This window comes from Megalops cyprinoides, chromosome 20 (assembly GCF_013368585.1).
Source record: "Megalops cyprinoides isolate fMegCyp1 chromosome 20, fMegCyp1.pri, whole genome shotgun sequence".
Lineage (NCBI taxonomy): Eukaryota > Metazoa > Chordata > Actinopteri > Elopiformes > Megalopidae > Megalops > Megalops cyprinoides.
The window spans coordinates 7,485,166-7,500,268 of record NC_050602.1 but is presented as its reverse complement, the minus strand read 5'-3'; the positions used below and the strand labels follow the sequence as shown (position 1 = coordinate 7,500,268).

The window sequence follows — 15,103 nt, the reverse complement described above, 5'->3', positions numbered from 1 at the left end:
GGTTGTGTCTGGACTAATGCTTGCAGAAGCAGCTGGCAGAGACAGGGGGTCGGTTTGCGTCAATTCCCACATTCCAGAACGGGCCAGATCCACCTCAGCCTCCATCTGCATCATGCCCGCACGCACAGTACATTCTCAGTATAAGAACCGCAGATTCGATTCGATTCAGTGCTCACAAGTACTCACATACTAAAAGCAGAATGACAAATAATTGGAGTAAATGGGCATTTATTTACACATTTTAATTCATTAAAGGACATTTGTGAAAGTAAATACCTTACCTGAATTGGAACAAACTTGTAACAAATATGTATTTGAATGTACAGTTGTAATACAGTCCTTTATTAAATATGACACTCTTCATGAGTGACACTGCGTATTGCTAACACAATGTAGGCTACAGTGCCGTTACTTACTCCCTACTTTCAACCCTAAAATAATAACTTGACTCGCTGTAGTTATTTTTGATTATGTGCATGGTCATGGCATCTTTTTCTAGCGTGCCAAGGAGCATTCTAGAGCTAATCTTTTTTCTCAGAATATTTTGCATGCTGTATGCTATGGTAATTAATGTCAGATGTGCTCTTCCAATTCAGATTTCAAATTAACCTTTTTTTCTGCTAAATACATGCCATTGGATTGAGTATATTGTTTTGTACGAGTGGGCACCAAGTTATTCTTAAGTGGATTTTTTGATTCCTCTGAGTGGAGTAAGTACATAATGTTCATATCAGAACAATTCAGTCCATGTGTTTTGATCATTGTGAGTTGCTGACTCTCATTCTTATAAATAGAGAGCAACTGTTGAACTGTTACATTAGTGACCACTAGGGGGCAGTAGGGCCTTGCTGTGCTGTTGACTTGTTTACAGAACGTGTGGAGCGACCATGCGTCTAAATACGCATTAATGTTACCAAGGTTATTCAAACAGTGGCATGTTACCACAGATTTACAGTGCAGCATGACTGGGGGCATTGACAGTGTAAGCCCTGGTTTAAGCGTGCTGGTAAAGGCTTTAATTAGCGAGCGTGGAGTGTTTTTATTTTTAATGGAAACAGCCGCTGGAGGAGCGTGTTCGGACACGGCACCCTGCTGGCGTGAGAGCGGCCGCGCACGCTGTCCGCCCACGGGCTGTGCCTCCCGGGGGAAGACACGGCACAGCACAGTGAGGGTTCACTCTCCACCGCCGTCCAAAACGCCGAGCACTGAGTTCCGTTTCTCTCACTCCAGCCTGTACCTGGGGAACCCCATGGACCCTCCGGACATCCTCGGACTGGACCTCAAGGCCCCCCGGCCCACCCAGCTCCCAGGACGCGCCAAAAGTGAGTCGCCGGTCCGAAAATGAGCGCCCCTGCACAGCGAAAGCCGAATTTGAACAGCTTAAAAAATTGAAATCCCAATACGGGACGAAAATTAAAACGATCTAATGAAATCCCAGCGCAAGCCAAACATCCCATTTTGGGATAAAGTTAAAACTGTCGAATTAAATCCTTGCATGGGAAAACAGAAAATGGCCAATAAGTCAAAATACGGGACAAACTGAAATTAGTAGCATTAAATGCTGCTATGGGCATTAACTTAATGTAATAGAATTAGACCTTTTTTGGGATAACCTTAATACAGCAGTCTTTAATCTTTGTATGGGAGGAACTTAAATTGATAGAATTAAATTCCTCAAATAACTTCATTCTCCCAAAACAAAGGACAAGGTTAACATATTGGAATTAAATCCCTACTGTATACATGATAAATTTGATATGGTAGAATTAAATTCCAGTTTTGGATAAACCTAAAATTGTCCCATTAAATCCCTGTACAGGAGTTAAAATAGTAGAATTAGGGGATAAACTGTACATGATAGAAGTTAGTGGGAGTATGTCAGCGCAGTCTTTTGACATGAATCAAGGCTCTTGATGGTTGCAGCTGAACTCAATTCAGCTGTTACCTGGGTTATGCAAAAATGCCTTCCTGCTAGTGACTACTGCTAAAATGCAGTAGTAGGCTGAATGATTGTCTCATCTGCTGTCAGTGAGGTCACACCATTACCCGCTGTCTGATCAACCCCTCTGTGCCAGTCTGACACTTACAGTGACACAGATGAGTGTTCAGGGCTCTGAAATGTCTTGTGAAGCTGTTTCTGCAGGTTCTTACCGCTCTATCTCTGTGTTATCCTGCTCTTTCTGTGCTAGTCATATGCTGCCTCTTTTCCCAGCTGTGCATTAACTGCAACAACCTCTCTCTCCCCCTTTCTTTCTCTCTCTCCCTCTCTCTTTTTCTCTCCTCCACACGCTGCCGCTCCTCTCCTCCTCCGCGTATGCTCCTCCTCCTGCGTTCTCCAGAGGAGCCCCCTCCTCGCCCGCCTCAGCCGGCCGTGCTTGTCCAGAGTAAGTCTGGGTCTGGACGCTCTGTCCAGTTTAAACCCTGCTCCTGCCCCCTCTGTTCTCTACTCGCGCCACTCCTCAAAGGTACACCGTGCACCCTGTCTCCTTCTCTTCCTTCCTTCCTTCCTTTCTCTCTTTCTGCCTCCTCTCTCTCTCTCTCTCCCTCTCTCCCATTTACCCTCTCTTTCCCCCTCACTCTCACTCTGCTCTCTCTCACTCTTTCTCTCCTTCCCTCACTCTCATTCCTCTCTCCCTATCATTGCCTCTTTCTGCTTCCTCTCTCTCCTCCCCCTCCCTCACTCTCACTCCTCTTTCTCTCCCTCCCTCCCTCTCTTCCTGCCTGCCGAGTGCTGTGACTAACTCACGGCGGTGTTCAGCGCTGCTCATTAGGAGTAACACAGATGAAACATGGCCTTTTCCTTGATGGGGTTCTGGCCTTGTCACTGCTGCTTTCATGAGCTTCTGCTGCTCGCTGCCTCATTAAAAGCAGTTCACGTGCTAGACAGTTAGTCAGATAGTTTTTCCAGGCGTCAAAGTGAAAAGGGCATTTGCATCACTGTCAGGGGGACATTTAGTGAAACCTCGTGAGGACAGGTTCCACTCTGTCAGGTTCCCTAAGACGCACTGACACATGAAATGTCAGTCATGCTCAGGAAAGTAATATTGTCGTGTGTGTCGTGTGTGTCGTGTGTGTGTGTGTGTGTGTGTGTGTGTGTGTGTGTCGTGTGTGTGTGTGTGTGTGTGTGTGTGTGTGTGTGTTCAGAGCCGTGCTATGATCCAGTGACTGAGGACGAGGATCTGAGTGCGTCGGGTCTCAAGAGGCTGTCACTGAAGAAACCAGGTGTGGTGAAAGGACTGAAGCTGAAGCCAGCAGCCTGGGTGTCGGCCACCAAGATGGGGGAGCGGCCGGCCTACGGGAGCCGGAGCGCGGGCAGCACCCCCAGCGAGGTGTCCCTCATTGATTTCGGAGAGGAGTTCCCCTCCGCCACGCCCTCGCCCTCCCCTGTGGTGGAGGTGCAGATCCCCACCTTGGCCAAACTTGCGCTGGAGGCGGAGTCCATACTGGACAGGACCCCGCCCCAGAGCCCCACCCGGACCCTCCCCCGGCCCCTCCACCCGACCCCCGTGGTGGACTGGGACGCCCGGCCCCTGCCCCCGCCCCCGGCCTACGACGACGTGGCCCAAGATGAGGACGACGTGGAGGTGAGCTCCATAAACAGCGCGGAGCAGCAGGGGGCGGCGGAGAGGGGCGGGGCCGGCGCGTACGCCCCCGCAGGAAGAGAGGGGGAGGGGGCGGGGCAGGGGGAGGGCCCGAGGGAGGCGGGGAAGCCCCGCGTGGAGGACAACCTCTTCCTCCCCAGCCGGCAGGCCCAGAGCAGCAGCTTCTCGCAGTCGGCGGAGATCTTCCAGGAGCTGCAGCAGGAGTGCATGAGGAGGCTGAACGTGCCGGCGGGCTCCTCCCTGCCCACCTCCCCCAGCCCCACGGGCCTGGACTCTGCCCACCGGCAGATCATCCTCTCCTTCTCCGAGGACAAGCCCCAGATCCCGCCCCGGATCCCCATCCCACCACGGCCAGCCAAGCGCAACGACTACGCCCGCCGCTCTGGCGACCTGTCCCCGGCCTCGGGCGGGGAGGGCGACGATAAGGACCGCCCACCCCAGATCCCGCCCCGTGACCCCCTCTCTCAGCCAACCTCCCGCACCCCTAGCCCCATGGGCCTCCTCGTGGGCTCTCCCCAGCAGCGGGCCAGCCTGTGCTCCGGCGCCTCCCTGGGGTCCTACCTCTCCACCTCTCCCGGCAAGCTCATGCCCACCACCCAGAGCTTCGCCTCCGACCCCAAGTATGCCACCCCCAAAGTGATCCAGGCGCAGGGCAAGGAGGCCGCCCGGGCCCCCTGTATCCTGCCCATCGTGCGGGACGGCAAGAAGGTCAGCAACACCCACTACTACCTCCTGCCCGAGCGGCCCTCCTACCTGGACAGGTATGACCGCTTCTTCAAGGAGGCCGAGGGCCCCGACGACAAGCGGGCAGCCAACACGGCCACCGTGCGGCCCATGATGCAACAGCAGCAGCAGCAGCAGCACGGCGACCTTAAAGCTAACTTCTCCTCCAACAACAACAGCACCCTGGTTGCCAGGCCCGTGCCCCGGACCTCCTGCAGCCTGCCCAGGCTGAGCGGCGACAGTCAGGCGGCCAGGGCGGACGGGCTCAGCACTGCAGACCGGGTCAAGCTGGTGAGCGCTGAGTGAATGGGTCCTGTGTGGAAATGAGAGAAAGCCCAAAACCCCAAAATAGGTGGAGCCATCGCATGCTGACAGTGACTCACTGGTCCTTCGCTGTTCAAAGAAAAATCTCAAAATGATTGGTTGAGACATATCAGCAGTTGATAGCATAGGGTAGCTTCACCCATTTTTGGACCCCATGACTTAGTTTTGTTTCTCACTTTCATGTGATGCTGCAGGTGACAGAATTGAACAGCAAAGGGCAGCATGGAGTAGCAAATTCAGATCATTTACCCTAACTTTCCTTGTTATTCTTCTTCTCTGCAGAGATGTGTAGTTGTCACCTGTAGCTGTTAGTTTGTGTCTCTGCCAAGCAGTGTGCTGACTGGTCGTGAGTGTGTGCATGTGTTTCACAAACGCTTTTCATTGGTTGTCAGTGTGTCGTTGGCTTGTTCAGGCAGAGCTGATTGGTTGTTTGCGTGGTGTACAGGTGCAAGAGGCAGTCCATGGCGTGACCATAGAGGAGTGTCAGGCGGCCCTGCAGAACCACAGCTGGAATGTGCAGAGGGCAGTGCACTATCTGAAGGTAGGGAAGATGCAATATCCCCCTTAAAATGCTGATCCTGGATCAGTTCTGGCTTTTTGTGCAATATGGTGCAGGCTAGCATTATGTTCAGAGCTGGGGCACTGTCTTCCCGGAGCCATTTCATGCCCTACCTTTTGAATGTACATTACTCTCTTGACAGTAGTGCTCGGCAGCATAGCAACGTGTTGGAATTCAGCTCATAAGTCACATCACATGTACTGTAAAAACTGGTCTATACTGGAATTTCATGCCTCTGTAATGAGCAAACCATCATGGTTCTGCGATGTTTGAACATCGCCACTGCAAAGCAAGATGATGTTTGAGTAAAATGCTGTTGCAGAGCAGGGATTGTCTCACGGACAAAATTTCAAGGTTTGTTTAATTTGGCTGTCACACAGCATGATCCGCTCTTCCCCACGCAGTTACCTGCCTTCTTTACATTTAATCAGAGTTGGGCTGGCATGTGACATTTAGTCACGTGTAACACAGGATCATTGAGTTGTGTCTGCTGGGCTGGTGTTATATAAGATGGTTAGTTTCTGCAGGACTGAGCCCGCTCCTCTGGTTCCTGACTTCATCTCTGCCCTGTTGTAGGTGGAACAGCTGTTCTCTCTGGGGCTGAAATCCAGGGCGGAATGTCTCAAGATTCTGGAGCTGTACGACTGGAACCTGGAGCTGGCCAGCACCCAGCTGCTGGACTCGTACGGCTCCGTCAGGCAAAGGTGAGAAGCCACCCTGCCCCGCTCCTTTACCCAGAACCCTCCCACGGACCCTGGTCCTGCTTCATGTGTCTATATGTGTCTCTGGTCTCCGCTGATACTCAGCGTGGTTTCCTTTACTGGTTTCCTTTACCTGAGATTTAATATAGTCCTTATAAACTCTTGATTTTATCTAATGAAAAGCCAGAATACCTTGCTATGGATTGCCTCTCATGACCAGGCATTGAAATTGCTGTATAACAGTACAGTACCAACATGGAACTTTAGCAGGGAAACAGATTATCTGGTGAAAAAAAAACTTCTGAAAGCCCTGGTCTACAGAAGTATTTATTTGCAACTATCCAGTAACTACTCTAAAACTTGCCATCACCTTGAACACACACACACCCACACACACACACACACATACACACAGAGAAACGAGTTCCTTGAACTGCATGCCACAGTGCTGCATGCAAAACTGTACGTCTACAACCGTTTCCGCTGACAGAAACCATCCTGTCTTTCCGTTCTGAACAGGCGTTGATGGCCGCTGCTTGGAGGCTCCGTCCTCAGCTTTTGACTGACAAGAGAGCCTGGAGTCGGCTCCCGTTCCCACACACCCCGGACTGCTGCTCACTGTGGGAAAAGGTCCAGTCAGACCCCTCCTCGCGCGCCTGCCCCCATCTTGCCCTCAGTAGTCTCCCACGGGGGCAGGTCAGTTTACCACAGGACCAGGCCTAACTGATTGTAGGATTGTCCAGTGGTTCCCATAGGATGTTTGTCTAAGGTTAACGCCCTGTCCGCTGTCTCCCATGGTGCACTACTGCGTTTCAGCAGAGGTCAAAGTTCAGCCAGCCCAGTATTGAGTCTGACAGGAACAGGTGGATATGAGGATGCTGTTGTACCCCTCGTCAGCTCCCTGTTCTTTTTTACAGAGATCTATATGATATATAGAAGAGGAATTTACAGAGAAATAAATATATATAAGAATATTGTTTTTTGAGTTTATATATTTGCATCAAATATGTGTCTCTTGTCCTTATTTGAAATGTTTTATGGTTTTGTATGTTCTGCAGAGGCTATGATGAAAGTTGGAATCTGCGCGAGGGATGCAGTTTGGTTTTATGTTGTTTCGGTTTTTCTCATTTATTTTATAAATCCAGTTTACATAAGAATATGTCCCGTTTGTGGTTTCTTTAAAGCAGCACAACTAAGGTGACTTTGTGACAGAACCAAAGCAGTCAGCTACTCCAACACCCCTTTCACTCATCCACGTGTCCTTTCTGTGTTTTCCTCTGTGCTTCCCTACATCTTTCTCTGAGTTTTCTCAGGTTTTTCTCTGTGCTGTGCCAGCTGTTTCTCTGGGCTGTTGGGACTTTTTCTTTGTGCTTTCCCAGATGGTTCTCTTTTCTTTCTCAGATGTTTCTTCTGTGCATTCTCAGCTGTTCCTCTGTCTTTTCTCTCTTTCTTTGCGCTTTGCCAGCCCTTTCTCTGTGCTTAACCCTTTCTCCATACTTACTCATTTGAAAGGACTGTCCTTACATTTTTTCCATTTTATTTTGGGATTGGGATCGAGAATTTGGATCGCTCATCTCGCATGCTAGGTAGAATGAACAATGATATTTATGCCGACATATCCAAAATATAAGGAGCTCATTTTTATTTCAAAATATTCTGCACACATTGCAAAGGATATCAGTTATTGCCATTTTCATACTTGCAATTTTATTTATATTTTGTAGAATATTTTACAGTATTTGCTACAATCTGCAATGTAATGCATACTGATACATATATGAATGTGGAAATTGCTGACATTTTCTAATATATTCAGAATGTTTTAATGTATTCAAATTGTACCCCTTTCTTCTTGGATTTTATATTTTAACACAGAGTACTTTTTAACAGGGCGGATAGGTGTAAAGGTTCTTTAACCAAAATTGGAAAAAAACAGAATCCAAAGGTGATGTGAAGCAGATAACTTTACAGTTATGGATCTGAATAAGTACAGATTGCTAATTTTTGTGTGTAGTTATGTGCAGCTCAATCAGTAATAAGCATGCCTTAATCACACAGGTGTAGCATGTTCCAAATGCTTTAAATTAAGTTGTAAAGTGTAGCTGTACAAGTTCTCCAAATTCATGTACTCAAAACACTGTAGAGTATTTGATCTGGATATCTATAGCTTTCGAACCCAGAATCTGTGGAGCGCTTTACTAGTTTTAGTGCATTTAGTTCCATGTATTGTGCTATACTGTATTCACACTATGTTACACTGTAGAATGCATGCTTAACCAGTCTTCCAATCTCTTTATGAAGTTGCTGCTGCTACTGCCTGTGTGTGTGTGCCTGTGCGTGTATGTGTGTGTGTGTGTGTGTGTGTGTGTGTGTGTGTGTGTGTGTGTGTGTGTGCGCGCGCACGCGTGCGCTCTCTCAGCACTTCTGTGTCCAGGCAGCAAAGCTCTCCAGTGTGTCAGTCATAGTGGATGTAACTGCTCACCTGTAGGACACTGAAAACAGTAGACAGGCCATAGCGCTAATTCTGTGTGCATATTGGTGCTCAGTGTTGCCCCTGCTGGTCAACCCAAGTCATTACAGTAGGAGAAACTGTACTACCACTGTCCTTCAGTGCTTTTTCCCCCCAGTAGATCCGAGTGACTTCCAGTACATAGAAGCATATGGTATATACTGGTGTCCTGACGCGATGACAATGTTCCTTTGCTGTGAAAGCGTAGACAAAATGTAGACCCTGAAATGTTCGGTGTTAAGTGTTTGTGAACCGACCTGATGCCATCCTCCATCGAAGTGTGTCCCAGTCTTACCTTAATTCTGCTAGTTTTGATACAAACTGCTGTAGTGAAAGGTGCATCCTCTTCGGTGTGGTGAGACCCAGACCCTTTGCGCATTGGCGCTCATGTCTGTATGTGTTTCACATGCTTAATATTTCCAACAGTTGTACAGTTAAATATCTTTTTTTTTCTGATTGTCAAAATTGTGCAAGAGACATAATGCTGCCAATCTGAAATGTATATATGTATTTTTTATTAAAATTTACTATTTTTTATCTCCGTTTATGCGAGTCTGTATTATTATCACTGCATTATTGTGTGTATGTTTGCTTGATCTTCTTTTTGAATGACTGTGGCACTTATATGCCTCTGAAACTAAGCGGAGCATCAAATCAGGCTGTTAAGTACACTCAAGTCACATCTCCCACATATTGTTGTTGCAGTCCTGTTACAGTTTTGGAGGGGAATATGGCAATTTAAAGTATGAAATGGCAATCGTGTGTTGTAATTTATAGATCAGCAGCAGTTCAGTTGAATCCAGCCATACTGTAAATAGCTGGCCATTCTGAAAGAGAGCAGCAGTCTAAAGGATCAAGGTTTTGAAAACAGACAAACTTGGCCATTCTGAAGTTGTATGCTCAGGCACTCACTGGGGGGCGCTATTCTCAGGTGTAAAAGCCTTGTGTTGTTCAACATGTAAGAGCAGCGTTGCCTGTAAGTTGTCAAAATGACATCACAATGGTCCTACGAACCTAAGCCATAATTTATTAGTTTACAGCACTGCTCTCTGAGCCCTAGAAATGAATTGCAATCAATGTTACAATATTGCTGCGCTCATGGTTATATCTCTGTACAATTAGCCCGTTCAGTAATATACCTTAGCAAGCCTGCTAACCTAAGCAGGAGACATGCACTTGTCCTTTTCCATCACCCAGAGATTCTATACCATTATTCTTTTAATAGACCCAACTGCTGAAATGATACTTATCAACTCAGCCTTTCCAAAAGGTCTTTCTTAATGGAAATCGATATCGAGTCATGTGAGTAGGTATCGACACGTTGTTACTATTTTCATATATAATTTATCTATAAATGTCAGGGCCTTTCACTTCCCTCATACCCAATATATAAAGAATTCATAAGGAGGTTTTTTCTAAAGGCTAAATTCTTACAGGTCAGAGGAGATGTTCTCATAAATGTCTTGGAGGAAATCTCATTTAGTTTGCTGTGTTAGCTGTGAGATTTACCTCCTGTTTCTCTTCTTCTCCCACTTACACTGCACACTCTCACCATGGATTAAGGGGGATTAGATGTTACATGACCTAGGGGCTCAAACAGCATTTAATGCCAATGAAATGTGGTTGAGTTTCAAGCCAAACCCTTTTCTTGAGTTCACATTATGGTCTATGTATCACAGACTCACTGCAGACCATGAGAGCTGTTCAACTGTCAATGAATGCTTTTAATTTTTTTAGTATTAGTAGAGTGACCTCGACAATGTAATTCCCTCACTCCCCTCCACAAACCAATCATTTCAGCCTCAACCCAAAGTTCAGTCTCCTCGTTTAGGCCTCTAAATTTATAATCCTCATAAAGTTGTCTGTGAAAAACCTCATTTCATCAGTTTTGGTCCAGGTCTGTTTGCTGTGGGCTACTAGATAAATATCTTTGGTGGTCCAATCTTTCCTCACCAAGCTGTCAATCACAGCGGCCACCCCCTTTTCCCCCCTCACTTGTCATTTCTACCTGAAGTGAAAGGTCAGCTGTGTATTTATCCACTGTGTTCATGGGAATGCTTAACTTAAATTACATGCTGGTCCATATCTGTTCCAAGCATAATAGAAATCACCGATTTAATACCCTTTCGTTGCTGTCAGTTAAATCAGAGAAAGTATGTAATATGGCAAATGTGATATGTTGTGCTCTCTAACGGTTTGCGTCACCAGAGTATAAACCTCAAAAGCAGCATGTCTTCTGAGCAGAGCATCTATACATGAAACTGTCTACGAGGTATTTTACCCCAAATTTATAATAAGTTTGGAAATCCAGGGCAAGGTTTGGGGTAAAGATATAAAGCTTAAAGACCCAGTATATGATTTTTTGTTCCTCTCGGAGGTCATTAGATGAAAAAATAATCAGAGCTAAAATGTAAAATCCTGGTGGTCTTAACACTGATGTGAGGGGTGAGTCTGTACCCTCTTTCTGAAGAGATACATTTCCCAGCCTCTGTGACACACAGCATCATCCTTGGACTGCAGACATGGCACAGCAGCCAGCCGCAGTCCCAGAGAGCGCTGACGAATAGCTGGCATTTCCATATTCTTTCTTTTCGTTGGCTTTCTCGCGGGTGAACTTCTGCTAACTGATGAGCAGCGTATTTCTCCCCGCCCGAGTTACCCATTCATCTTTCTGATTGCTGGAATTGTTGCAATCGCCTACTGTCCCGGGAATATTATTAATAACTGCCATGCTGACCATTAAAGGATATGTGAAGTGTTTTGTTTGTAGTTTCCCCAGAGAAATGAGTTCTCAGAAAAAAGTTGAAGTGCAGTTGCAAAAAAGAGGTAGAAGGATGGGGTAGACATTCTAGAATATACTGGGTACGCTGAAGTGAATTTTTACCCCTGCTATTGCAGTTAACCCCCTGGATGACAGCCATTTAATACATAATGGACCTTCAACACTTTGTTACATAACACAATAGTTGCTTACGCAGATGTATCCAATACTTTAGGTAAGATTTACCCAGATAAAATGAACCTCAGTGAACTTCACAGTACTTTGAGGTGATTCTGTTTATAATCTGCTTATATCTGCAATTATGATGTTCCTAAAGATGGTGCCATCAGTTGTTTTAGAGCACAAGATACGGATTTATAAAGAAAGAGCAGCTGGATGGTGAAAATGAGCATGAGGAAGTGCTACATTTACTTAGTAGCCACTCTTGCCCAGATCAAAATCTACTTCTTACAGTTTTTACATGCTAGGCGTTTATACAGTTGGGTATTTACTGTGAGCGCCCCCTGTGAGAATCAAACTAACAGCCTATGGGTAACGATCCTTGCTCTTTATCAGGCAGTTCCTTCATTTCCTCTTCTGGCTGTTTTCATTCAGTGAACAGCTGTCATGGTACTGAATATTTATGTCATACTTTATCTGTATGAGAAAGCATTAAATATAAACATATTTATATATGAAGCCTTTTTTGAGAATGTGAATGTGACTCCAAATACTGCAATTAGAATAAGAACAGTGTTTAAATAGAGTTCAAATCCTGATGATCCAGCTTCCAGTGGGGTGTTTACAAGATACATGATGCTGTCAGGGCAGGGACCACCAATGTACCAAATACTACACACAGTACACTTGCTATTTCAGGGTCATTCCAGTAGATGCCACTGTTACTGTATGTTGTAATATTAAATTGACAGATTTCCCACAGAAAGGTACAGTTAACAGTGAAACCTTTTTTTACAACTCTTCCTTTATGATGAAAATGCAGGAGCCGATTGTATTCTATGTAAATGTTTCATGGGTTTCCATGGGTTTATACTGTTCTCTCTCTTGGTCTCTCTCTCTATCTCTCTCTCACTCTCTCTCTCTCTCTCCCCCCTTCTCTTCTAATGTTGCGCACAGTTCAGTGACAAAGATGCAGAACATTTGTGCTTTGAAATAGTTCTTTCATGAAGGAAGACAGATAAATGAATGCTCATGGTAAGAAGCGGAAGCTTGATCAGAGAAGGGTCCCCATGCAAAGACTAGGAAAACTGAGAACAGTCAAAGCAAAGAAATGCCATTCTTTGAAAACTTTGACTTTGTGTCTAACTTATGTGATTGGTTTTGTGTGTGTGGTAGGGGTGTGTGTGTGTGTGTGTGTGTGTGCGTGTGCTTATGTACATATGTGGGCTGTACACGCGGTCAGACATCTCCTCTGTCCTGCACATCTCCCATACACACCGCACTAGCTTTGACATTCTCTCCACGGGGGGGGGGGGGGGGGGGGGCTGCAATTTCCAGGAGCATCTGGCGAGAGCCAGGGTGGGAAAAGTGTGGGGGGCGGGAGACACATGGAGCGAACATGACAAGGCCTGTCAGAAAAAGCACACTCAGCAGGGGGGCAGGGGAGAGCATCTCTCAGAGGTGCCGCATCGTGAAGTCTTTATTAGTGACCTGCTAATGGGATGTTCTGCGGAGCCCGCAGGAGAGACCCAGAGGCAGAGAGAAGACTGCACTGACAAATAACCTGTTAAAACTGTAACCAGGAACCGTAACCTGCTGTAGCCACCTATGCTACATCTAGCTACATCTTGATCTGCTACATCTTGATTTTCACTCGTTCATTTTGGAGGTAGTCCAATGGACACAAGCTCTCCTGGTAAGGTTTTAGGTCCTAACTAGCTCTGGGATGTCCCTCAGGTACCAAGCAAACAGTGCAGCCTACCTGCACGTCGCAGAAACTAGCACCACATGTGACTCCATCATCAAGTGGGCTCAAAATTCTGTTTCTGTGTCAAAGGGCACCACTGAGGGGTTTGGAAGCCCTCGTCAGTTTAGAAATGTTCAAGTCCCTTGAGATCTGCGTTTCAGGGACACTAAAGGTATCCCTCATGAGTTTGTTCTGTGACCTTTTCCCGGTGAGGTCACCCTTGACGATGGGGTGTACCTGTGTGGAAGAGAACCGTCTGAAAGGCACACACTGAGGCAAAGATGGCATTAAAAGGGTAGAGGCTGCATTAAAAAGGACAGGCCGTTCAGGCGCTGCAGAGCGATCTGCTGACTCATGAGGATTTTCTCTGGTCATTCTCCGACTCGCCGCTTTTTCCGTGATCCTCGGCTCGGAGAAGGAGCTGAAAAGCGTCACCTCAAAGTCACAGGCCACTCAGAGGAAATGACCTCAGAGTGCAGGGCTCGTGTGAAGCTTTGTGTGTTTTGTAATTGTAATCCATCGTCCCGGTGTAGAGATAGGGGCCACTGTTTTGTAGACGGCTCTGCATTTCTGATGAGACGTTAAACCAAGGTCGTGACTTCCTGTGGTCATTAACAATCCCACAAGGCATGCATCGAGTGAATAAGGTGTTAACCCTGATTTTGGGTCAAAATCCCAAACTGGCATTCTCAAACTGTCCACCTAATCTCCTCCAAAGTTGACTGGTCATTCTGTGCTATGCTAAGCTATGATTCCCTTTCCATTATCGTTATGCTCATTTCCGCATGTCTTCTCCTGAGAAATGAGTGCTCGATTGATCTTTCTGGTTAGGTGAAAGGAAAATAAAATAAATGAGGTAACCTTGTTTACTAGTTTTTAAACTCAAACCCAGTGCAAGTGTGTGAAACAGTACTTTTTGTTGCAAGTGAGCAGGAGCTAAAAGAACACAGTGGTGTGGATCACAGACTGTGGTAATGGAGGTAATGCACCTTGATCACAGCGAGCTCTGCTCTCCCCCGCCTCTGCGTCAGAGTCGATGAGGGCGGAGCAGACGTCCAGCTCTTGGCCACAGGCGGTAATAACCTCTCCAGCTGCTTGATGATCCAACTAATGAAAACTGACCAGCCTGCATTAGGGTTTTTGGGAGGTTGCTGCCTGGACGCAGCAGTGGAGTGTGTCCGAACTGGGTCTGAGCAACGGTGACAGTTCTGGTCCACAGCCATCCAGGTCCAGACCAAAGATCCTCTATAGAGATAAGATATTGTCCAATGTATACTTTATACTGAAAATTTCCTCCCCACCACAAAGCATTCTATTGGCAGAACTTGAGCAGGTTAAACTCAGCAGGTTAAATGATGACTGAAATGGCTGATCCAGGAAGGAACGCAGAGAGCACGGCGTCCCTGGCTCGTCGCTCCGTTTCTCATGATCACATTAGAACGCAGCTGTGAGCCAATACATTATGAATGACTGCACTTCAGTAAATGGACCATTGCCCCACCCAGCACTCCGGCTGTGCAACATGAGGTCCAGAGGGGATTTTCTGACCTGTGCAAACAGTTTAAACAGCAAACACAGGCAACATTTACCCACATCAAACACAGCAGCCAAATAACCCCCACAGGAACCGCAAATATCACGCACACAAACGCAGACACATACACACACTCAAACACATGCAGACACACATACACCACATACAGACACAGACACACAAACACATACATCACATGCAGACACAGACACACACACATACATACAAACAAACCCACATGCACAGACTCACAAATAGACACATACACGCACACATACATACACACACATCCGCCACATACTGACACAGACACACAGATACACATACACACATACAGACACACACCCACACACACTGATACAGGGTGTAACTGTGCAGCCTGGATATTGGCATTTTGCATACATTGTTAGCAAACTCTGTTGTGCTTGCCGTGGAAATGAAGCTCAGAAGTTATGTGTTTTAT

General features: G+C 46.5%; 1 protein-coding gene across 4 annotated transcripts in view; it reads left to right on the top strand.

The window, feature by feature from the left end:
- The window catches only part of tnk2a (tyrosine kinase, non-receptor, 2a), a 50,826-nt gene extending 43,596 nt beyond the window's left edge, over positions 1–7,230 (top strand). For 3 of the 4 annotated variants that reach the window (XM_036554961.1, XM_036554960.1, XM_036554959.1), the window contains 5 exons: positions 1,231–1,322; positions 3,145–4,616; positions 5,095–5,190; positions 5,785–5,912; positions 6,429–7,230. In XM_036554961.1, the coding sequence (XP_036410854.1) occupies positions 1,231–1,322; positions 3,145–4,616; positions 5,095–5,190; positions 5,785–5,912; positions 6,429–6,435 (1,795 nt within the window). In that variant the 3' untranslated portion in view covers positions 6,436–7,230. Of the gene's footprint in view, positions 1–1,230; positions 1,323–2,339; positions 2,466–3,144; positions 4,617–5,094; positions 5,191–5,784; positions 5,913–6,428 lie in introns of all 4 variants that reach the window. The other variant, XM_036554962.1, reaches the window with a different exon arrangement.
- The last annotated feature ends 7,873 nt before the right edge of the window (positions 7,231–15,103 follow it).